The sequence below is a fragment of the Megalops cyprinoides genome, chromosome 2, assembly GCF_013368585.1.
Source record: "Megalops cyprinoides isolate fMegCyp1 chromosome 2, fMegCyp1.pri, whole genome shotgun sequence".
Taxonomy (NCBI): Eukaryota; Metazoa; Chordata; class Actinopteri; order Elopiformes; family Megalopidae; genus Megalops; species Megalops cyprinoides.
Genome location: NC_050584.1, coordinates 42932320 through 42954645, shown reverse-complemented (window position 1 = coordinate 42954645; position 22326 = coordinate 42932320). Strand labels below are relative to the sequence as shown.

The following is a 22326-nucleotide window of genomic DNA, read 5'->3' as shown; positions in this document are numbered from 1 at the left end:
TCAGAACCTTGCTATTATATTACGGAAAGTTACCTTCAATCTGCTATCACCGAAAAACATTCTAAGCAGCTACAAGCCTTAAAAACCAGCTATCTTTATAAGCTTCAGTTTGCTATGAAAAGGAGCGACAATATTTAGTAATTAGCTACTAACGTTATCTAGCTTACTTAAAAAACATTCACTCCCGAGCTTGCTATCTAGCTAACGTTACCATTGGCCACTGCAAAACGTTAGCCGGTGATGGTGCCGGCACTGGCAAAAAAAATCCACAACCTACAGCAATCTGGCTACGACTATCCAATCTGTTCCTATTCACAAAATCTTAACAAGAGGCTGGTAATCATGTGGATGAAGTTTAACTAGCTAGTATCCGGCCAATACCTTAACCTCATCTTCTAGCTATGCAGAAAAACTCGCACTACACTGCAGATGCAGTTAATGTGAGATACCTAGATAACATTAACATTACAATTAGCTACAAACAACATTAGAATTAGCTAACTACCTAGCGCATCCCATAACGTCCGTAAAGGCTGGCTAACCAAGGAATTTGAAGCTATGGATCTAGCTAGCAACAACACTGGCTAGCTAATTATACTGCTGCTAATGCAGCTATGGTGTAGTCAATTCGATAGATATTTGTAAGGTTGTTTGCTTGCTAGCCTCATAAAAAGAGGCAATTCAGCTGACGTTAGCTAGGTAACTAAATTGTAGCAATAACATTGTAGCAGCAACAATCTGTGAAGAGCTAGCTTGCGCGCTAGACAGATAGCAAGCCAACTGGTTTATCTTACTATTAGCTACCGTTAGCTAGATAACGGTTGCTACCATAGGCCTTGCGTCTTCTAGACAGCAATGTTACATCAACCTTTAATAGCAAAGGACCGTAGTCTTTCCTCTTGTTCTCACAGTTCCACAGTCAGTCATCGCAGTTTCCGTTTCTCTGCATTATGATTTTCTTAACTGTCCGCATGTTTTAAAATAATGCCTTTATCAAAAGTACAGTACCTGAGTGAGAGATGTGAGCGCTGCCATCTTCCCTGTTGCTGCGGGAGCGCGCACACCGTTTTGGTGAAAACACGCCTCCAACCAAACGGGAGCACGCAGGATGCAGAGGCGCAGTGTGCTGGCTGTTTGGTTGTTGTACACGGTGCTGTCAACCCAGAAAACAAGAGGTGGCTTTAGCTACCTTTCAAAGTCACCACAGGTCGCTGAATTGACATTGAAATCAAAAACTTGTCAAGATGAACCGCAAACAGTAACAAAATATAAAACATGTAGCCAGTTAGCTCAATTCAGATACACAGAATAAAAAATCAGTCTCTTTGTATCAAATGCCACTTTACTCTCACGGTCTGGTTTGGGCGACGTCAGGAAGCAAAACGAGTTAATGTTGAGTAGTTTTGAGACAATGAACAATTGAGCTTTTTCGCCGTTGTCAGCAGTGAATGTCAATAAATTAGCTACTTATAATTATCAAAGAAAAATGGAATGCATTTAAAATTAAATTTAAATGATTTATTTTTCCCTAACAACGTATTTATCTAGCTTAGACGCTGTATTTTAATGTAAAGGTGGCCCTTCTAAATGCTTAACTCAAAATCGTGTTGCATACTGATTCCTTGTGGTATCTGTGTAAATCATCGGACAAACTAATCAGTTATTATTTTTTTTCAGACAGCAATAATTTGTGAGCTAGCAGACCTTAACATGGAAACAGCAGAAGAACGTTCTAAAAACATATTTCACATTGTGGTCAATGGAGAGCAATTCTTCATTCGCTGCAGCGCCGTTGTGTGGACGACTTTGGTGATTGGAGTCCAGTTGACGGGCCGTGTGTTGATATTCCGCCACAAGGCATTCATTCCGTTTTTATTTTTTCACCAGAATGGCGCAATAATCTTTACTGACATAACTTCTAGTAGGTTCTGAAAGCATCTTGTTTTTTCAGCAATATTTCCAAAGGATACTTACATGAATATGAATGATATGTTTCCCAAATTCATCTCTGATGACAAATATCAAACTTAACATTGCCGATATCTTAACCTATCCATCCATCCGTTTCATTCTATTGTCCCTTTTTCACCAAGCATCAAGCAGCCGAGAGCAAAAAAGAAAAGTACCAGGCAATCCCATCTCAAAGCTTTGTAAAAGCTATTTATTTTACATAATGCTGAAACAATGAATCCCAGAAGCATTCAGCAGACTGAGCCTTCAGGAAGTGACGCGCTTAAGGCTAAAACTTAACATTTTTGTTGTTTTCTTTTATTTCAAAAAGGCAAAAAGGAAACAAAAAGATAAAACTGAGTAACGTACACAAACAAAATTAAATGAAGACATCACCAATGTGATATTTAAAATGGTTTCTACAGCATGCTGTGACTCAACAAGAGCCCTATCAAACTCATGCAGCTCTACCATCTCTCAAAGCAACATTCTTCACATTAAAGTGCCATCTTTGCAAAAGCAAAGTTCAGCCTCATTTACATTATATTACAACAACATCACAGGGGAAGAATCTAACTTATTTATTACTGTTACAGATAAAAACCACATTATGTAATGCAACAGTGCTTTTTTTCCACAAGTGCCTCATTTACATCAGCCTGCCCAGACCTAATATTTCTCATTACATATTTTGCAGTTTAATGCAGTCTCACCCAAGTATGCATACTTTGAAGCTTCTATGTGCATCACCTCTTGTTTGATCTGTGAACAATCTATAGTCATAGGAAGAATTACAATTGAATTGAAGGAAACAAACATTGTAAGGCGTGCTGGGTATGAATAATAGCTGGATAAATACAATGTTTCACATCAGAGGATTATTGTCAGATCCTTGAATTTAAGTACGATAGAGTTTGTATTTGGGTCTCAGAGCCTTCCTGAGAACAATGCTTTGGATTAGATGTATGGTACAAGTACACATACATAAACACAGAATTTCATGATCTTCCTTTAGTGATTTTACCCATGTTTCCTTTGCCTCAAGACATCCTAACAAGTTTATGATCGCACTCTGATATTGGTCAAATTTGATATTGGTCAAATTTGTATGCTGCCACTATTTTTTTCTATGCCAATTTAATATCACATATGAAGTTCATCAATATGCATATTTATTTTGCTTAATATTTTGCTATCTACAAGGGCCAGATTACATACAAATTTTATCCTACACACAAGCTAAATAGTCTAAATAATGACCTGGTTTCAGAACATTGAGATGTTGTAAAAGTATGTTTCCCAAAATGCTGTAAGTTTGAATGCAGGGACCAAGTTGCAAAGTACAGTTTACATTTTATATTAGCATTTTATCCTGTAAAATATAAAACAAACACAGACAGTACCATGTTTTAAAGAGGTCATGAACATGTAGGTCTGCTTTACTTCTAGTCTAAGGACTGAATGTCTCTTGCACAAATATGAGGGTTATGTCCAAAAACTCTATTAATCTAAATACACAATAAATTGCAGACTCTTTGGGTTAACAGTTTTATGTATTACAAGCATTATTCATTATTATCTAGATCTTGTTTGTTAGAGATTCAATTTTCACTTCAACACCAGTCTTCAATAGGTTAATTCTCAACTGTATGTCCTAGGAAAATACAATTAATCATACCTGTGCAATTCATTTCAATTAAATACACAAAAAGAGGAGATATACTCCGTAGTGTGCTATTCAAATAACCATTCACTGGTACAGCACCCAAATTCGATTTGCTGTTGACTTGTAAAGGGTCACAAAACAGGAGTCAGGGACAAATATAGTCTTGAGTTCTAGTGAACTCTGTTCAGGTAGTTTCATTTCTAAAATATGCGTTGTCTGTGCTTTTTTAAAACACTGTCAATACTTGTCATAGTTTTAATTTTCCTAGCTGCCAATAAATATATGTATCAATAAGACAACCATGAATCCTTAATGGTTTTCACTCATTAGTAAGAATTGAAATGAATGCACAGATAAACTCTTTCTTCCTGCAAAAATACTTCCTAACGTCAAGAAGCAGCTTAAATATGAAATACCAAGGCTGCCAAAGACCCTTGCTTTTGCCACATTTACTTTAGGGGGGGGGGGGCATAGAATAAACTCAAACAATATCAACACTTTGCATATGTCGAAACACACAGCAGGTAAGCCTGAACAACAAGGCAAAGTAACTCGAAAAGCAAATGTGTAATCATTATTTGGATGCCTGCTGAAGTTTCTCACTTAAATGGCAATAAATAACCCTGTATAGCTTTCATGAATCTTTTCTACATATGAAGACACAGCAAGGGGGTGTTGTGGGAATTTTGGCCTAATGCAAACTAGCAAGGTGTGAACTGGCCAGAATGGCACACACTTCAAACAGACATTCGTGGCCATAAAAATATGTGTGTATTTGTCCAGAGTACGATTGTCATTTCTCTGCTGGTAAGCTGTTGTTTCATGTTCATTTCTGTGATCACACTGTGGGCATAGCTTTCCCATATGGGCTGAGCAAGACCCAAATACAAACCATGAACAAACAAATTAAACCTGTATGTTACCGGTTGTGTAGGGATAAAAAAGGAAACTGATAAGAGAAAATAAACTGCCACTGTAAATCTAAAGACACACACAGCACAAGCAGCAGGTACAGCAGCAGTGAAACATAGCGCGCAGTGAATGATGAATCATCTCAGAAGAATGGATCAGGCGCTGCTCACACTGAAGAATACTTCATATCATGGCTTTGTCCTGTGAAAAGCATTCCGAAGGACCAGCCACATTTGTAAACCCTTCCCAGCCCTTGCAATGCACACAGCACTCTTTTTTTCTTTTTCTCTCGTTCCCCTCCACTCTTCTCCTCCTGGCACCTGATCACTCGTCGTCAAAATTTTGCTGAAGCAGGAAGTTAGCAGCAAGATTCTCATTTTTCTCACATGCAAAATAGGCTTGAATGACCAGTCCCTCTGGAAATCCCAAGGCTTTTAACTGCAATGCAAAAACAAGACAATGTCATTTTTATTTGAATGCACATCACTGGAAAACAAAAAAGACAAAAAAAACCTCAACATAAATACTGATAATTGTTTCCAGTGGAAATTCTGTCCAATATGCTTTACAAAGTTGAATCTTCCCACTGCTGGCTGGTTTAATCATAACATCAGCAGTAATACCCTTTCAATGGCCTCCTTCTCTTGTGGGGTGACCTGGATGTAGTTTGTCTGTGCCACCCCCTGACCCTCTGCTCCTTCTCCTCCCAGCTCTCCTCCATGGGGTTCATTCAGCATCTGTACAAATCGCTCCTGGTGCTGGGTGATTTGCTGCAAAGAAAACCTATTTTTCAAAGATCCCATCATGCTGCCTCTAAGCACACACCAGTGAACTTCTACACAGCGTGCTAAAACCCACTTGTGAATGACGGCCATTTATCCTGAAAGTTTTTTTATTTTAACCTCAGTTTAGGTTCTTTAGACAACCAATATGTATATACCAATACGTAATATAACCAGTATGATGATAAAGCTATGAGGCTTCTTCTCCAATAGAAAGGATCATTAAACATGGAGACAAGCAACATGAAGAGGTAATTTTTCAGACCAAATTCAATGTTACACACATGACTGTCACAAACTGAAAAAGGACAGCTCTTACTGGAAACATCACGCTGCATATAATAGAATCTCAGGTTTTTTTGGCACAGCAGGCTTACTAATGGCTGTTAGAGAAGGAGAAGGCTGCTGTATCTTCTCATCAGCACCTTCCCTTTACCTGGAGCAGCTGGGGGTTGTCTCTGCCCAGCTGCTGAAGGAGGGCTGGCAGGAGTGCTGGGTTCTGCTGGATGATCTGTCTCATCTGCTGAAACTGCGGCTGATTCCTCAGGAACTCGAGGGGGTTGCCGGGTGCCGGCGACGAGGTGGAGGACACTGTGCCTGGTTTCACCAAGGAGAGAGATAGTTAACAAACAGCGCCGTGCATAGCGCACACCCTTACCTCCATTCCCAGCGCTAACAATGAGAGCAGAAATAGTCCCATATACTTCAGCCATTGCTAAGGCAGACTTTCACAGTCAGTTTTACTTCATAACAAAAGGATGAAAGGGTAATAACACGTGACAATGTGCTAACAACGCAATGTTAAGTTGCAATTACTTGGAATTCCCACAGAGGAAATCATTACACAGAAACACAGACCAGAGTCACAATTAGACTGAAATTAAAAGGTATCAGAACTGCAAAGTGCTCCTGAAATGTAATATCAGAGGTTTTAAGTTGCATCAACTGAGTATTAAGTGACCCAAGGCTATCTGAGAGTAACAGTGTGATCCTCACTGCTTGCTGCTGGGGGTGGCTGGGGTCTTTCTGTAGCAGGAGCAGCAGGGTTTGACGCCGGAGGAGGGTGAGCTGCCTCTCGGGGTGGCATATCAGGCTCAGAAGGAATGCCCTGGTACGTAAAGCAAAATGTAAGTTCTGACGCTGGAAATTAACCACGTACTCATAACAAACCAAACTTAAAGCTGAAAATGATGCAAAGAGACAAAATTATTTTAAAAAAAAACCAAATTATAAAAACACATGTTATGTAACACATGTCATTTGCAAATTGTTACTTAGATGTTTCATGTAACTTTTCTCTCAATAATAGCTTAATGGAAATGTCTTCATGGGAATGTCAATACCCTCTACAGAGAAGCAATGGGTCACCTTTCCTCTACTTTCAAGACCCAGTAAGCTATCTGGAAACATTTAGCTCTATATATAATGTACACAGGAATTTATGCAATTCTGGGTTGAACAGTCACCTGCACATATTAATCTACATTTAGTTGAGGTCACTCGGCTCTTACCATGAGCAGGTATTCCACTGCTCTGTCTGGGTTATTGTAACTTGCTCGTAGTGCTGCAATGACTTGCTCTCTTTCATACCCCATGGACATTATTTCTGTCACCAGATTCTCATAAGCCTGTCCTGTAACTGGTCAGAGGAGTGGCAACAATGCAAAAGTGTTAATGACCAATAAGGTAAGACCACATACTGGATGACAGGAAAGAGCCTAATGAAAAAATGTTATACCTAGTATTGAAGCTGCTTCTTCTAAAAGGCTCAGATCATCTGCAATGCTGCAAGAGAAGAGAAAACAGAATAAATAACTTCTGTTCCACCATGTGCTATGTGCAACACCCTCGAAGCTGGCAGCCGTATAGCTCTCACAGTACTGTACGGGTAGATTACTGGTAGAACTCAAGTGGGAGCTTACAGCTACAACCTACAACACACAATGTATCTGAAATGTACTGCATTTCCATTTCATAAACAAAAAGTGTATAAAAACCCATACTTAGTGATTTAAACCTGGAATAGTCTTTGTTGTGCACCTGGAAGAGGAGAGGGCTGGCGGGGTGGGTAGTGCTTGTTCCTGTGGCTCCTCCCTGGGCTTCTCCTCCGCAGGGGCATCCGGGACAGTGGAGGCCGCCACAGCTGGAGCTTCCCCAGCTGCTGGTGCTGCCTGGGTGGCAGAGGCAGCAGGGGCTGTCTCAGGAGCCGGATGTTCTACAGAGGAGGTGGGTGTAGGAGCTGGAGCTGGAGCTGGAGCTGGAGCCGGAGCTGGAGCTGGTGCCGGAGCCACAACCGGAGCTGGAGCCGGGGCAGGTGCTGCAGCAGGGGCGGAGGCAGGTGCAGGGGCAGGGGTGGAGGGAGTAACATCGGGCAGTGGAGCACTGACTACAGCAGGAGCAGGTGCCGCTTGAGCAGGAGGCTGTGGTGCCGCTGCTGGTTTTGGCTTCAGGGAAAATGAGAAAAGAAACCACAAAGCAGAAATAACTACTCTGACTACAAAATGCAGTCGGGACAACTGACTTCAGCCCATGCAATGCACACGTAAAAGAAAATCACACCAGCACCTGATCCACAAACAGTAACAACACTGGTGTTTTTTTTTTATTAATAAGTAAAAAAAATTGTAAACACATACCTTTGTTACCATCACCACAACGAAATTCTTCTCATCTATTTTGTACTCTTTCAAGGGTATGTCATCGTTTAAGATTTTACCTGAAAAATAAGAAACAATAAAAGCAGCCGTGTCTAAACTGTCAAAGAAGTGAAAAGAATGAAATTAAAGAGAGACATGAGAAAATCTGTTACCTGCATAGATGAGCTTCTGTCCTGAGGCTGGATATGTGTCCCTCCCTTTCTCTGCCTCAATCTTCTCCTTCAGGGCTTTCACCTGCAGAAGCAATAACAGAATACAGAGGAGCTGGAGGTGCAGTTATCTGAGGACATGGCCCACTCTAGCTGTCACAATGATATTCAGTATGGATTTCAGTTGAGCCAAGAATTAAAACCATCCAAGGACTTGTGATAGAGACAACAAATGAATCACACATATATTCATGACGGGATATATGTTTTTTGGACCCACGCAAATAAAAGTGCAGCAAGATGCAAGGCCTTATGTCATGGAACTGAATTCCTGTCATAGGAAAGTATATCTTAGCAATCTATTTTTAACAGCAATCCAGCCCCAACCAGCTTAGTTGTGATGGGCCCGTTATCCAGCATGCCTGAGAGGAGTGATGTTTTTTGCCCTCTTGCCGTAACTGGTCTCAGTAAAGTGTGACCACTGGCAGCGAGGCCTAGCTGATAGTTATTCTGTTATTAGAGCCTGAAAATGTAACACAGGGCTGTCACAGCTTGTGTTACACTTCTATATCTGGGGCACTCAGGCACTTAAAGGGATTAGCGTTTACAACAACCACACACACGAACAACAGCAACGATGTTTTGGGATACCCCATTCAAAGCAGAACATGCCTTGCACAAACTCTTTTCAACTACTTCTTTAACCTGCTGAGTTAACTTGTCCCTTACAGTCTAAAATAAGGAGGAGGTGGAGAGAGAAGACGACACAATTTCTTCGACTTTCAACGTCAGAATGCCAGCTGGCAGCTGCTGTATCTAAATATGACACATTTCGCCAGTAATAAAACGTATTCATATAGTGACACGACAGATTGGAATTACAAAAAACAATAGAGAGAACAACTTCATTTCGTAGTTGTCTATACCTTTGTGTCAGTTGCTATAATAGCGGATAATATACGACACATATGGTCACTTGAATACTCGTTCTTGTCAATTAAAATGTCACGTGCCACATTTAGTTATTAAACATGAACAATTAAGAATAGCACACTTTGGCGGCTGCTAAAAGAGTTACCTAATGTTGTCGCTCACAACTTCATACAAATCAAGATTAAAGGACAATCGATAATTGTATAACAATTAACATTTCAATTACACGACCCCATTGAAACGTGAATTTCGTTTACATAGCCAAATTAGCTAGCTACCGCTTGATTTAAACGAAACACTGACAACTCAAATATTATCAGCTGTTTTAACTAAATCCTTACCTATGACACCTTAAGACATAATTAGGTCTAACTGCTATAAGCAAAAATATGTATCACTATTATCCTTAAGTTAAAACGAAAAAATTATTGTCAACCACAAGTCAAAACAACTTTGTTAGCTAACGTCAGCTAGCTAGCTGGATCCGTTTTATATCAGTCATGATCGATAGTCCGTTAGCTAGCAATTTCTCTGGCTAGCTACAATGTAGCAAAAGTGTAGCGACTGCACTTCCCCGTTTTCCCGTTTATTTGGCAGGTGGCTTATAATAGAAAGGGACAGAAAGACACTTCTCCAAATTGTCTAGACAGGGCTAGCAGGATATTGCACTGTCATTCATCGACAAAATACACGAGGAAATCCAAATACGCCGAGCAAATAGCGCATGCACCCCCGTCGCTGACTGTTACTCTCATACATTTGAAAATACAACATCATTTAAAATAGCATCACCCCCTCCCCTTCCCAACAAGTTGCCTACGCCAAGGCCCCGGCTTTTCCCAGCCCTCTACCCCGGCCTCCAGCGTATTTACTTGGGCTACACTTCCAATGACTTACCGTCAGCTCCTCGTCTATCTGTATTTTAAATGTTTGCTGCTGGAGAGTTTTCAGCGTGATCGTCAACATCTTCAAAAGAAAGATAAATATTGATAGGCTTTCTAAGAGACGTACACACAGCTCCCTTACTGTTACCGTTACCACGGCGCCCCGTTGTGTGACTCAGCTTTCTAAGTAGAAGATAGTGGACTGTAGTCAGACGCCATCTACTTGCTGCCTGAGACAAGACAGTGAAGCGAATACGGGGGAGGCGTGTTGTCTCATTCGCGCGTCAGCTGATCTCCCTGTAATTGCTGCGTTTACTAGAACGTATTGTAGTACGATTCGAATAATAATCTATATGTTGTTTGTTTTCTCTACAATCTACCTCGTCCTGTGATTAAATAAATTAAAACACGCCCAATTTGACAAGCCGACAACTAGGGATTTCAAAACTTAGCTGTAATGTGCTGGTTTGTTCATTCATAAAAATCTAGAATATCGTGTGAGGATCTATGAAATTAACCCTTCGCAGAGTTATATATTTGATATCCTACTACTATCCCATTAATATCACCTAGCTCTAGGTAAAGGTCCATTATGTGATTTACATTTCTTTGTACTAAACGATGGTATAATTAGTCACATTCTGGAAGTCGGGAAAATAACTAGGGTATATACACTATATGGACAAAAGTATTTGGCCACACCTGTTTATCAGGGTTTGGGCTAGCCCCCTTATCTCCAGTGAAGGGCAATCTTAATGCTTCAGCATACTAAGACATTTTGGACAATGCTATGCTTCCAACTTTGTGCCAACAGTTTGGGGAAGGCCCTCTTCTATTCCAACATGTGTTCCAACTATTCCATGACTGTGCCCCAGTGCACAAAGCAAGGACTATAAAGACATGGTTTGATGAGTTCGGTGTGGAAGAACTTGACTGGCCCGCACAGAGCCCTGACCTCAACCCCATCGACCACCTTTGGGATGAACTGGAACGGAGATTGCGAGCCAGGCCTTCTCGTCCAACATCAGTGCCGAACCTCATAAATGCTCTACAGAACGAATGGGCACAAATTCCCACAGAAACACTCCAAAATCTTGTGGAAAGCCTTCCAAGAAGAGTGGAAGCTGTTATAGCTGCAAAAGGGGGGCCAACTCCATATTAAAGTATATGAATACAATGTCATTACAATGTAATGGTTGAGCGTCCGAATACTTTTGTCCATATAGTGTATTTTACTAACCGTGTTCTGATTCAGAGAGGGTATAATTGGCATTCAATGTCGAAGTTGGGATGCTGTTCAGTGTTCACCTCCTTCTAGCAGTTGAATATTCAAACTTCGGATTCTCCCATGACAAAGCATGGTTTAAATTAGATGAAAACAATGCACTGCTCACAAAAATGAATCAGCCCTGATCAAGGAATGAAAATTTATAAAAAATTTACAGACAATGCAAACAATAACCCCACATGATGTGCAAAAGTAAATCATATCCATCCCATAACCCAAAAGACATTCACAGCCATGGCATCTTTCCAGATGTCTAAAGTAATATGTATAAAGGAGAACATAATCTCAAGGAAAAAAATAAAGAAAAACAATTTTAACATTTTAAATTTAAAATCATTTTTGAATTACAATGGAAATCAATATATACAAAACTGGAAGGAATGATTCATATAGAACCAGTGCCTTAGACTCAGTGACACAGTGTTACATGAGTCAAAGCTGTGATTCTTCAACATCTTTATTAAAACCCTTGAATTTTTCATGTCAGTAAAAACACTCCTTGGGAACTGCTGCAGTGAACTGGACATTTTAAGCCCTACCAGCTCATTTAATAAAACAGGACTGTGACATGGAGAAAAAAAGGATAAACATTTGCAAGTCAATGAACTTTAAATCTACACTCAACTGTTAACAGAAGATAATTCTGAAAAAGTGCCAACAGCAGTTTTTTGTAAAACATACACTGATGACGATGAAGGGCTGGGGGAACACAGTGCAGCCTCAGCTCTAAACCAAGGCAGTTTATTGATGATGGCTATGGTGAGGAGAAGTAGAGAGAGGCAGAAACAGCAGCACTGGCTCTTCGAACTGTAGGACAAATCTCTGCACATGGCCTCAGGGGAGCAGGCCAGTACTTAAAAAAAAAAAAAGGGACAAATGACTTCAACCCAGTTTCTCCCACCCTCCCACCCCCAACATAGGAACGTAAAAAAATAAAAGACCACCTTCACTATACCCCCACCCACACAAAAGAAAAAAACCTGCCACAGGAAGAGGCCAAGTCCAAATGGCAATACTCAAGATGCACAGCAGTTGTTCCCCTGGGCTAGAGAGAATGGGGTAGAAGCACCATCTGTCTGGGCTATTTTATAGTTCATCTTTTACATCTTTTGGTGGAATGTCTTCTTCTTCGTCTTCTGTTGGGCTGGCTTCATCTGTTGTATCGTCCTCCTCTTCTTCATCATCTTCCTCATCATCCCCTTCATCCTCCTCATCCTCTGCATCTTCATCCTTCTTACTCTTCTCCTCCTCTCTCTGTTTCCTCTCCTCCTCCTCCTGTTTCTCCTTCATTTTCTTCTCCGGTTCCTGTAACACAAGAGCAGAAAAAAAGATGAAGATCACATAGAAATGTCTCTTTTTCTGTTCATTTCGGAAGTATGTTTGATATGCTTTTTCCTCATTTGTTTACCCCATGTTTTAATAACTACTTCACATGTTTTTTTGTTCCCAAATCCAACCTATTTACCCTTATTCTCACCAAACCTTCCACCCTACCAGTGTTATCTGATCTAAGACTTTTGCAAATATTTGCTTTTTTTTTCTAAATTCTTCTGAGTATGAATAAAATTTTATTAGAAAGTAGTTTTTCCTCTCATCATTCGGCACTTTAAGTCTCATTGACACAGGACGTATATACACTTGCCAGTCACCCTTTCTGCTCTTAATGTGGCCAAATTCGCACACTGTCTAGTTAAAAGCAGGAGCAACAACCACAGTTCCTTCTGGATGCAGGTAGTGTCAATGTTTTGTCAGTCCCACCTGTATGTTAATGCTTATGCACAACTGGGATTTGTAGTTTTAGCAGTACGCTAGATGGCTGTAGAAGTGATATGATGCAAGGAGCTTATTGGCTAGGTAACAACCAAAGGAATCATTTTATTTGTGGGTTAAATGTGGAAAACTCACAAATAAAAACCCTCTTAATTTTATTTGTAACAGCAACCTTAATGTTACAATTGAGGTACAAAGAGCTCAAAGTGTTGCTAAAACTGCCATGTATGTTTTTTTTCATGTGGAGCCCTGCTACATCAATAGCAGTGCAGAGGAAAGGATGTATGTAAATCTAAAGTGGATCAGTCCTTTCACCTTAAGAAATGGGTAGTTAAGTCAAAGCAAGGACAACATCCTTGAAATACCTTAGCGTGGGGTTCATGATTGACACTGATAGGCATAATTAACCCTATCATGTTCATGAGTGCAATGCTTTCCCAGGTTTAAGTTTTTGTTGAATGTCACACTAGCATCAACATGACTTAAAACAACATACAGAAACTCTGCTTGTGAAAGACCATACCTTAGTAGCTCCCCAGGTCTCTGATCCAAACTCTTCTGCTGCCTTTTCATCATCAGTAATAAGGAAGTTGTCAAAGATGGTGCCAGTCTTCACCTACAGACATACAAATAATATTAACAACCAGCATCACTAGCCCCTGACTGTCACTTCACGCCACACATTCATTCCAGCAACATTCTCATTTCCGTGCAAGCTGAACTCACTTGCCACAGATCCAGTCCTATCACTCCAATGTTGTCAAACTTGTAAATGGAGTCATCAGGTGTGTACTCGGGGTTATCAATTTCAGGATGGACCCAAGCGCCTTTGTAGTTAGGGTTGTCGATCTGTTTGGGTTTCCACTCTCCCTGCAAAGAAAAAGTATGCCAGTTGTCAACCACAGGCACAACATAGTATTCAATTTTTATGCGGGAGAACTGCTCATTTATAATGCAACCTTTCAATGTGCCCTGTTCAGAATAACAGTAATACTATGGTGCACTTACAACAAAGCTTCAATAGCTAAGGGTTCACACATGAATTGAAAATACAGAGGATAGGTACTTAAAGTGTAACAGCATATGTTCAGGGCTAGAAATGAACATTTACCTCCTATTGGCGCCAAGACTGAAATAGTTTCCACTCCTTACCTTGTACTCTGGATTGGGGATCATGGGTGGCTCCCATTCACCATCCATTTCCTCATCCCAATCGTCAGGCTTCTTGGCATCAGGATCCGGAATGTTCTCAGGCTTGTCCCAGTCCTGAAACAATGGGATTGGCCACTTGTGACAAACCATCAGGGTGGGAACCACAACAGGCCCCTTCATTAGCATTACAGACTACACTACAAAAAGTTTGGGGTACATCAGCACACAATATAAAACCTACACTACTTTCACAAGGCATGGATTGAGTCTACTACAGAATCAAAAGTTTAGGCCCATATTCGTCACAGAGTCAGGTTTCACCACTATTTGCATTTTATTTGTAAGACAGGATTTGTGGTATAAACTCTCAGAATTTGTATTCTTACTTAAAACACAGATGCATTTCAGTTCTGGGCATTTCATTTTAGACTGCAACAGAAAACTACAATAATCCAAAAACGTGCTTGCAATTAAAAGTAATTAAAGCCCAAGGTTGAAGAAATGTTGCTTTTCTTAATCTGGTAAGGAGCACACATGCCAAGCTGCATGTTTTCCCCTGCTACAAAAGTTTTTAGAAAAACAGTGGCAGTGCTCACCTCAGGTTTTGTGTCCTCAGGGTCATCAATTTTGGCACGGTCCTCCCAGTCCTCTGGCTTTTTTGCCTCTGGGTCTTTGATCCGTTTTGGAGGAAGGAAGTCCCAGTCTTCCTCCAGGGTGCCAGACTCTACCTTCTCATTATTGATTTTTACCTCATAGGTCTGATCAGGCCTCAGGATGAGAGTGTAAAGGTGCGTCATCTCATCATCCTAGGGAAAACAGATCAGAGTCCCAAAGATCAGAACAAATCCAAGGTTCAAACCAGTTATCAAAAAAATGTACATTACATACATTATAAATATAGCTATATTACATCACTTAAAAACTTGCCTTGCACTTGATTTCTTTCTTGATGAGATGGTTTTTGCCTTTGTAGTTGAAGATGACATGAACCTTCTTTGTGCTGTAGCCACAGATATCAGGCCCTGAGCGAAACAGTTGGGATATGATAACAAACCTTATTACTATTAATAAAAGGACTCCTGAGTCAATTGACATGATTGTTTCATTTGTGCTTACAAGGTCGTTCTTAATTACATTCCCAAAAGGAGCACCCCAACTAATAACTTTTTCTGCCATCAAGAACACTTTTTTCTATGCTGGGACACTTACCAAACATGATGTAGTACTGTGAGTCTCCATGCATATTGGCCTGATCCAAGTCGGCAGGGAAGACCTTTACATATCCACCACCGCAGTCAATCTTCTGCTCATGTTTCACAGTGAACTGGATCACAAGCGGTTTGCCTTCATTACTGAAAGGCTCAAAGCGGGAGGAGACAGCATAGAACCGGGCATCCTGACTGGTTTGGAGACCTGTGGACACAAACAATGAACAATGAAACTCTGCCTTCACAAAGTTACATTGCACATTATCAGACTTCTTCAGAGTGGTTACTATCTTGGAATGGTGGAGTTTTCATTGGGTTCTTTCCTGGTTCTCATTTGCATAGACTTATTGCACTATCTGTGGTGTAATTTGCAAGCAATTTGACTGATGAACTGATGATGAACTAAAATATAATTTAACAATAATGTAACTGGGATTATTGTCCATCTCCATGCCAATGAAAATATAAAATTGGATAACTTATAGTTTAGTTCGAGTCCTTTATAATGTGGTTTCCTCACCTTTGTCTTTCTCAGCATCCCCATAGAACTTCCCAGCACTTAGTTTCCACTGTCCATAGTCAGACTTGTGTTTTGATTCCACCCAGCGACTCTTCCATGCATCTGGAAACAAATGATCATGAATTTCACAACGTCATTCTGTCCAAAGGTACACAGGAGTACATGGCTGTAGGAAAGATGTAAGGAAATCAAGGGCCAAATTAAGACAACACTACTTAAATTAAAAACCCTGCAGGAGAACCGTATTCGTACCAAGTTTTGAAAGCAAAACCGAAAGTACATAACGGCTATAACCATTACAGAGTGAGCATTTCTCTTGAACATATACTACAATGACAGAGGTTTGCAAAGCTTAAGATACATATTGGTGACGAATTTCAACATGCACGGAATGAAATAAACATAACAGAAACAAAATTAGGTATGACGTACACAGTCTGTATTCCTTCATAATATGATGAATGAATATACCTAGTTAATAACGTGACAAGAGACAGGCTTGAGTGGCCTTTCCCCCCCAGATTAAATACATGCGTTCAACCAAAAGTACTCAACTTTTCTCCATTGATTACATTTGAACAATTTAGCTTTTATTTACGTTGTAAATGAGACCCAAGCTCTCCTGTACACAGTTCAGAATATATTTCCAGATAAAATGGAAGATGAACTAACTCGCTGTAAACATACAGGTTTCACAAATTGAACACTATTATAAGTTTTTCACGTTTTCAGTGCTGAAACGAAAACCTACGCCCCATGTCTGTCCCCGAAAATCTCTCCAATTTCCTGCTCAAGATTTCGAAACAATATAGCATACAGCTGCTTAAAACCACAATACAAGCAAAGAACGTAGTTACTAGATAATTATCAAAACATGATTTGACAACAGACCTCCTAGTTAAGATAATACGCACACAGCACATTATAGCGACTGTTTGGCCTTTATCTCATGGATTGCAACAATACAGAACTATCTAATATGTAATTATCATTTACAGTATGCACTGTGAATTTAGATTGCAACTGAAAATAATTTGAAGGGGCTGAATGCATGGCGGACAGTACATGAAATTATTACTAGCGCTAGTCGCTAACAAAACCTAGCTAGGTAACATTTCAGACAGCTATATAGTTAATCATAAAAAAAAAAAACTAAAAAAGCTACTTACCCCCGTCAAGAAATTGTTCTTTAAAGTAAATGGCTGCATCGACAGTGAATCCTGCTAAAAATACCGCAAATAGTATTCGAGCTACTTGCATATTTGCGCTCTTTTGATGTTCAGGCTGTCTCTTCTAACCCCCGGCTACTACCCCGATTTTCAAAGCGAGGAAGCAAGGTGGCAATGTGCGAATTTTTTATTTCTATTCCTGAACAGATGGCTGCAGCTCATTGGACTAGCACTTCACCAATGAAAGGAGACCACGAGTTCTTCCTAGGAAGTGCTCCGATTACATTTACAGCGAGACGGTGGAGATTGGAGAACAAGCGTACTACGTTGAGTTGTCTGTGCTGTGAGCATAGTCATAATATAAAAAGAAGAGATGTGTGACAGTGTTTTTAATATGTGGACACGTCCTGCAGTTCAAATAATGTATTTATTGTAAAAGAAAGTTATTTTATAGCTAGGTTGCCAGCTTGTGCACACATAGATGGACTTTGTAAATGCTAAGGCCATAGCTGTGGTCGATTATTAAATTATTATTTACAGACCCCCCCTCTTCCCCAAATTTAAAGTATTACGTTCCTATTTGCAATGTTTAATTGATGTTAAAGGAGGGGTTTGGTAGGTTAATTTTTACAGCTGAAATGAAGGCTGTGCCAAGGTTGTAGGAACAGGGCCACATATCATACGGCCACAGTCTTATACTGTTGTTACTACAGTACATGTTGTCCTCTCAGCCTGGCTTTTACTGGTACCAAAAGGTAGTAGCATGTATTCTTGTGCAGGCCTGTTGTGACTTTGGTTTGATTTTTTCTCTTGTCTGAGCAATTCGTATTCTAAAGATGACTCGCATTACTTTCAATCACAACATGGCAACAGTCACATGATAAATATTCTCGATAATTCACCTCATTCAATATACCAAACCAACATGTCATTAATATTAAATCAGCATCACGTACTCACTGGATGCCGACGCGATATAATGATGTAATGACGCCGACGCCATGGATACAGGGACGCTGTGGCGTCGTTCGCCATTTACTGATTGTTGCTGTGTCTGAGGGAGGTATATGTCTATCTTACTAGCGACATATTTCTGATGAAACTTTGTTGTTTTGATTCCCCAGCAAAGCCAGGTGGTGTGTATGAAATCTAGCTTCGTCAGACAAGATTTCTTTAGACCAGCTTTTTGTAAAGAGTCAGCTACACTAACTTGCTATATGCACAGCTGGCTAGCTTTCTGGTAGCTTGCAGATTTGTGGCTACTTGAACAGTTACAAGTAGGCACTTGATAGCTAGTTAGCTGCAGTCGAAAATGTAATTGTTTGAAATGTGTTTCGTGTTGAATTCTTTGATTGTTTTCCAAAGAAGTGGGTTGACGATGTGGAGTCGAAGCGAGGCGAGGAGTTCGGCGCTGGAGAGGGCGCAGGCACAGCTCTCAGGGCGGAGAGTTTCAATATTGGAGGACAGTAAAAGGGATGAACTCCAGGTATTTCCTACGGGGAAGCGACACAAATAGAGAATTTCAGTAGGCAGTTTGTTGATAACATTAAAACCGCTGGTTTTGGGTAAAAACATGCGATAGTCAACTATTTCACATTTATTACACCTAAAAATGATGTAGATGGTAACCGATGTGATTTACATGTTAATAAAGCAGTCATCAGTGGTAGGTTCGATGCTTGTGAAGGAACAATTTAAAATATGTGAATTATGTATCCATATGGACACCCTGACCAAGAAGAACAATGCTTTACAGGCCAGACAAATCTTCCAGGACCTGAGTGACCTCTCATCAGACGACAAAGAGAATGAGTATGATAAAGGCGGGGCTGGCACTGCTGAGGGAAGACCCATCCTGGAAAGTCCCCCAGAAAGGAAGAAGGGTGGCGAGGGGAGTAGGTTTCTTAAGAAAGTGCCTGTGACAAGCAGCCAGTCACCAGCACCATCAAAGGTAAATGTTCAGAAGGAAGAGTCCAGAATTGTGAGCTCCTCCCAGCGCAGCTCACAGAGTGCAGCATTGAGCAGACTGGCGCTGATTGAAGATCGCTTCAGGAGCCGCAAGCAGGCCAAGGAAGGCCAGGGCACAGAACTGCCAGCCCCGGATGAGACGCCCCTGTCCACTCGGTCTAGCAGTGAGCTCAGCATGAAAGGAAGCCGTTTTCTGAAGAAAAAGAGCACGCCACTTATGCAGCAGCAGAACCCAGAGCCCGTAAAGGCTGACGGCTACAGGGCTTCTCAATTTAAGTCTGTCGGAAAGGGCGTGAGCCTGGACAGTGATGAGGAGGATATGAAGAAGCTCCTGGAGGACCCCCTTGAATCATCAGATGAGAGCTTGCATAAGGAGAGAGGGGTCTATTCTCAGGACAGCCCTGGTCCTGTCAGAAAGGTATCTAAATGCTGTTTTAACTACTCCTTAGTTGTTCTGCAGTTTCAGAATTCCACAGTAGATACTTCTTTGTGTTAAGCAGTCTGTGTAAATGCACTTTATACTAAGATATGTGTTGAAATCATTGAAAGTTGAATTTTTGCACAGCAGCAAAGATGAGGTTTCTGTGTAGATTGGCTGTTGTTGCATTTAAGTTAAATCTGACAACTTATTTTTGCAAAACAAAAACTATTTACAGACTTCTAAATAAAAAAAAATGATTGTGTAGTTGACAGTATTTATATTGTGTCTCATATTTTGACATTGTGGAATTCATACTATATTCTGTGTCTGTGTTGATGTTTTCTATTGTAGTCATTTGTCAAAAGCAGGCAGAAGTTCCTTCCATCACCTCCACTCCACACTGGTAGAAGGACACCTTCCAGTGCCAAATCTAAATCGCCCTCCCCTCCCAGGCGTGGTGGCTTCCGAGCCCAGGCCCAGTCTAGCCCCTCCTTTTCTGTGAAAAGTGCTTCCATGGCCTTTTCTCCTACCCCATCACCTCCAACTATCCCCTCTCCCGGAAGGACAGTGTCCCCCAGGGCCAAGTTCCTGAGGCCCTCCCTCTCTTCGGTGTCGGCGCATAGTGAAGTCCGCTCGCTGGCAGAGCTCTTCGTAGATGCCCCGCCCTCTGACAACACCATCAGTGAGAAGAGCGAGGCATCTGATGGTGAGACATGTCGGCCCTGGAGTAAGCAGAACATTCTAGGACGTATGGGTTTCTTTGCTGTTGTTTGAGTCAAATTCTTTCTCCTCTACAGAGTTCAAGATTAATATTTTGAGTTTGGATGACTTAGTCCCGGACACTTCTAGAGCAATTGAGAAATCAGTACAAAAGAAGGTAAAAAAAATATATATTCTGTTGTGTTTTTGTAGTCCTGTATGCACAGCCTAGGACCTGTACAAATAACAATGTTTCATGTTTTACAGACAAAAAGTAAAGTAGACTCAGTCAAGCAGACAAGGTCTTTGTCACACAGCTTGAACGTGGTCCTTGCTGAGGACATTTTGAGTGAGGAAGAGATTGTGGCATCAGAAGTCAAAGCAGAATATGAGAGTGACTTTGAGAGCGAGATAAAGACTGAGACGGACCAGAGTGCCAGTGAGATCTCTGAGCGACTTGGACAAAGGAACAAGGATGCATCCACATCCAGTGAGGTACAGGACTACGACTCCGGGAGAGATGACGTCTCTGACCCTTCAGAGAGGCGAAGTGGAACCGAGAGATCAGTATCCTACTCCACCCGGTCAGAGTCCGCCAGTTCTAACGAATCACGCAGCAGCAGACGGGGTTCACACTCAAGGTCGTCTACCTCTGCTTCCAACACCATCACTCCGCCCCGGGAGAGGCGCAGGACTCGAAGAGAGGCCGCTGTGCAGACTCAGAGGGACGGGCTGTCCTACACCTGGTCCACAGGTTTGTTATGTGATATTTATGCTTTTCTACTTTCATTTTGATACTCATTCCCCTCATTTTTAACAGCATTGCTCACTTTGAAGGTATGGCTGCCCTTGGTCCTCCAATCGGAATGTCTCACGTGGATCCCACTCCAATTGCAAGTCATGTTGTCAGCGCTGAGGCAGTGGAAGGTAAAACTGAACTCTCTAAAGAGCAACGTAATCATTCAGTCTGTTCTGCAAAGCTGCATTTACACCAGTTTAGATTTGTTAACATTTAATCAGCATGTCATTTTAACCTCTTGAGTGAGTGAATTTCAGTGCAGCCCCAAGTGGGGAAGACATACATTCTCTCTGTGGCCTGCTTTGCTGTGGTGGCAGTAGAGAGTCTTCTTTTGAAACTCTTCTTTTTTGTGTATTCTTTGTACAAGGACCATGTGATTTGAAGGATTCTTCTTTCTCTCAGCTCTCACTGCCTACAGTCCTGCAGTGTTTGCGCTCAATGACATGTTGAGGCAGCAGCTGGCCCTGACCAGACAGATCATGGAAACCAGCAGGCACCTTCACAGTTCACTGCTTGAGTCCCTTGGACCTGCAAACTACCATTACACAACCTTGGAGGACACCAAGGAGGTAATGCTTCCCCGATCTGCCACTGATCTCATGAAATTGCTCATTGACAGGTGTTATAATCACTTCATTTGTGCAAAGTGAGCCTTTTTTAATTCTTCAGACTTTCCGATGACAGACTTATGAATTACATGTGTTGTTGAAGAAAACTTTGTCAATTTTGTTTTCCCAGTTCATACGCAGCCACAAGTCTTCCAAGCTGACAATGGAAGAGGCTCTGGAGGAGGTGCTGCAGGAGATGAGAGAGTATCACTACCTCTGACCTGGAGCACCAGAAACGCTTGAGAGATGGGCAAATAGGAGGGACATGTCTCCTTGCAGTGAAGTGAATGAACACTACATATTGAATTTTATTTTAAAATGTGTGTAGCCAATTTTATATTGTACATAAGCATTAATCTGTGTGCATGTGTTTGTATGCAAATACATAAAAACTAGGTTTTGTACTTATTTATAAATGTACTTTATTTTTTTATAAAAAATAATAGTAAGTGGAAATAGTGTAAATATAACCTAGACTCAATCAAGGAAATACCTTACAAGACAATGGTGCCCTTATAACAAATGAATAGGAGTCTTGCTGCCATGCAGTGTTAATGTTTGAGCTTGGCATCAGGTGCTGTATCAAAGGGAATCGCCTTGTTTTACAAAATAAAATTCTAACTTTCTTCCAACATGTCTGATTTTCAGTTCTGTTTTCTAAGCATTTTCAAAATAAATCAGAATAAATTCATTAAACGCATGAGGAACTTGAGAGCATTCTTAACTACAGCCAACTCATAAACCAGGGGTCCTTTTAGAGCTCTTAGGTTTAGCATGTAGTAAGACTACAC

At 41.0% G+C, this 22326-nt stretch overlaps 4 protein-coding genes across 7 annotated transcripts in view; 1 reads left to right on the top strand and 3 right to left on the bottom strand.

Moving 5' to 3' along the window:
* Nucleotides 1-1054, bottom strand: part of eps15l1a (epidermal growth factor receptor pathway substrate 15-like 1a) — a 36028-nt gene extending 34974 nt beyond the window's left edge. For all 4 annotated transcript variants that reach the window (XM_036517378.1, XM_036517386.1, XM_036517393.1 and 1 more), the window contains exon 1: nt 1009-1054. In XM_036517378.1, coding sequence (XP_036373271.1) covers nt 1009-1035 — 27 coding nt within the window. In that variant the 5' untranslated portion in view covers nt 1036-1054. The remainder of the gene's footprint in view (nt 1-1008) is intronic.
* A 3251-nt stretch (nt 1055-4305) lies between these two features.
* rad23ab (RAD23 homolog A, nucleotide excision repair protein b) lies at nt 4306-10160 on the bottom strand. Its single transcript, XM_036522086.1, has 10 exons — nt 9947-10160; nt 8120-8201; nt 7947-8026; nt 7351-7754; nt 7049-7095; nt 6822-6949; nt 6307-6418; nt 5747-5907; nt 5152-5298; nt 4306-4966 (listed from the first exon to the last, which is right to left on the bottom strand). The coding sequence occupies exons 1-10, from the start codon at nt 10013-10015 to the stop codon at nt 4853-4855; spliced, it is 1344 nt and encodes a 447-aa protein (XP_036377979.1). The 5' UTR covers nt 10016-10160; the 3' UTR covers nt 4306-4852.
* Nucleotides 10161-12167: 2007 nt separating this feature from the next.
* calr3a (calreticulin 3a) lies at nt 12168-17221 on the bottom strand. The gene is made up of 9 exons (XM_036520768.1): nt 17041-17221; nt 15872-15973; nt 15353-15556; nt 15071-15165; nt 14740-14949; nt 14144-14257; nt 13718-13861; nt 13515-13607; nt 12168-12526 (listed from the first exon to the last, which is right to left on the bottom strand). Exons 1-9 carry the CDS (start codon nt 17129-17131, stop codon nt 12308-12310), a joined length of 1272 nt encoding a protein of 423 aa, XP_036376661.1. The 5' UTR covers nt 17132-17221; the 3' UTR covers nt 12168-12307.
* Nucleotides 17222-18184: 963 nt separating this feature from the next.
* c2h19orf44 (chromosome 2 C19orf44 homolog) lies at nt 18185-21788 on the top strand. Its single transcript, XM_036519224.1, has 8 exons — nt 18185-18526; nt 18797-19426; nt 19781-20135; nt 20227-20306; nt 20396-20882; nt 20966-21055; nt 21330-21496; nt 21666-21788. The coding sequence occupies exons 1-8, from the start codon at nt 18368-18370 to the stop codon at nt 21753-21755; spliced, it is 2058 nt and encodes a 685-aa protein (XP_036375117.1). The 5' UTR covers nt 18185-18367; the 3' UTR covers nt 21756-21788.
* Nucleotides 21789-22326: the final 538 nt, after the last annotated feature.

Excerpts from the sequence above, each read along its gene's own strand:
- rad23ab (XM_036522086.1), bottom strand. The coding sequence starts at position 10,015 with ATGTTGACGATCACGCTGAAAACTCTCCAGCAGCAAACATTTAAAATA. Across the intron at positions 8,202-9,946 it reads AGATAGACGAGGAGCTGACG|GTGAAAGCCCTGAAGGAGAA; the intron begins GTAAGTCATTGG and ends TTGCTTCTGCAG. Across the intron at positions 8,027-8,119 it reads ACAGAAGCTCATCTATGCAG|GTAAAATCTTAAACGATGAC; the intron begins GTAACAGATTTT and ends CTTATTTTTCAG.
- c2h19orf44 (XM_036519224.1), top strand. The coding sequence starts at position 18,368 with ATGTGTTTCGTGTTGAATTCTTTGATTGTTTTCCAAAGAAGTGGGTTG. Across the intron at positions 19,427-19,780 it reads GCCCTGGTCCTGTCAGAAAG|TCATTTGTCAAAAGCAGGCA; the intron begins GTATCTAAATGC and ends TTTCTATTGTAG. Across the intron at positions 20,307-20,395 it reads AGAAATCAGTACAAAAGAAG|ACAAAAAGTAAAGTAGACTC; the intron begins GTAAAAAAAATA and ends CATGTTTTACAG.
- calr3a (XM_036520768.1), bottom strand. The coding sequence starts at position 17,131 with ATGCAAGTAGCTCGAATACTATTTGCGGTATTTTTAGCAGGATTCACT. Across the intron at positions 15,557-15,871 it reads GGATGCTGAGAAAGACAAAG|GTCTCCAAACCAGTCAGGAT; the intron begins GTGAGGAAACCA and ends TTGTGTCCACAG. Across the intron at positions 14,950-15,070 it reads AGAAAGAAATCAAGTGCAAG|GATGATGAGATGACGCACCT; the intron begins GCAAGTTTTTAA and ends TGTTTTCCCTAG.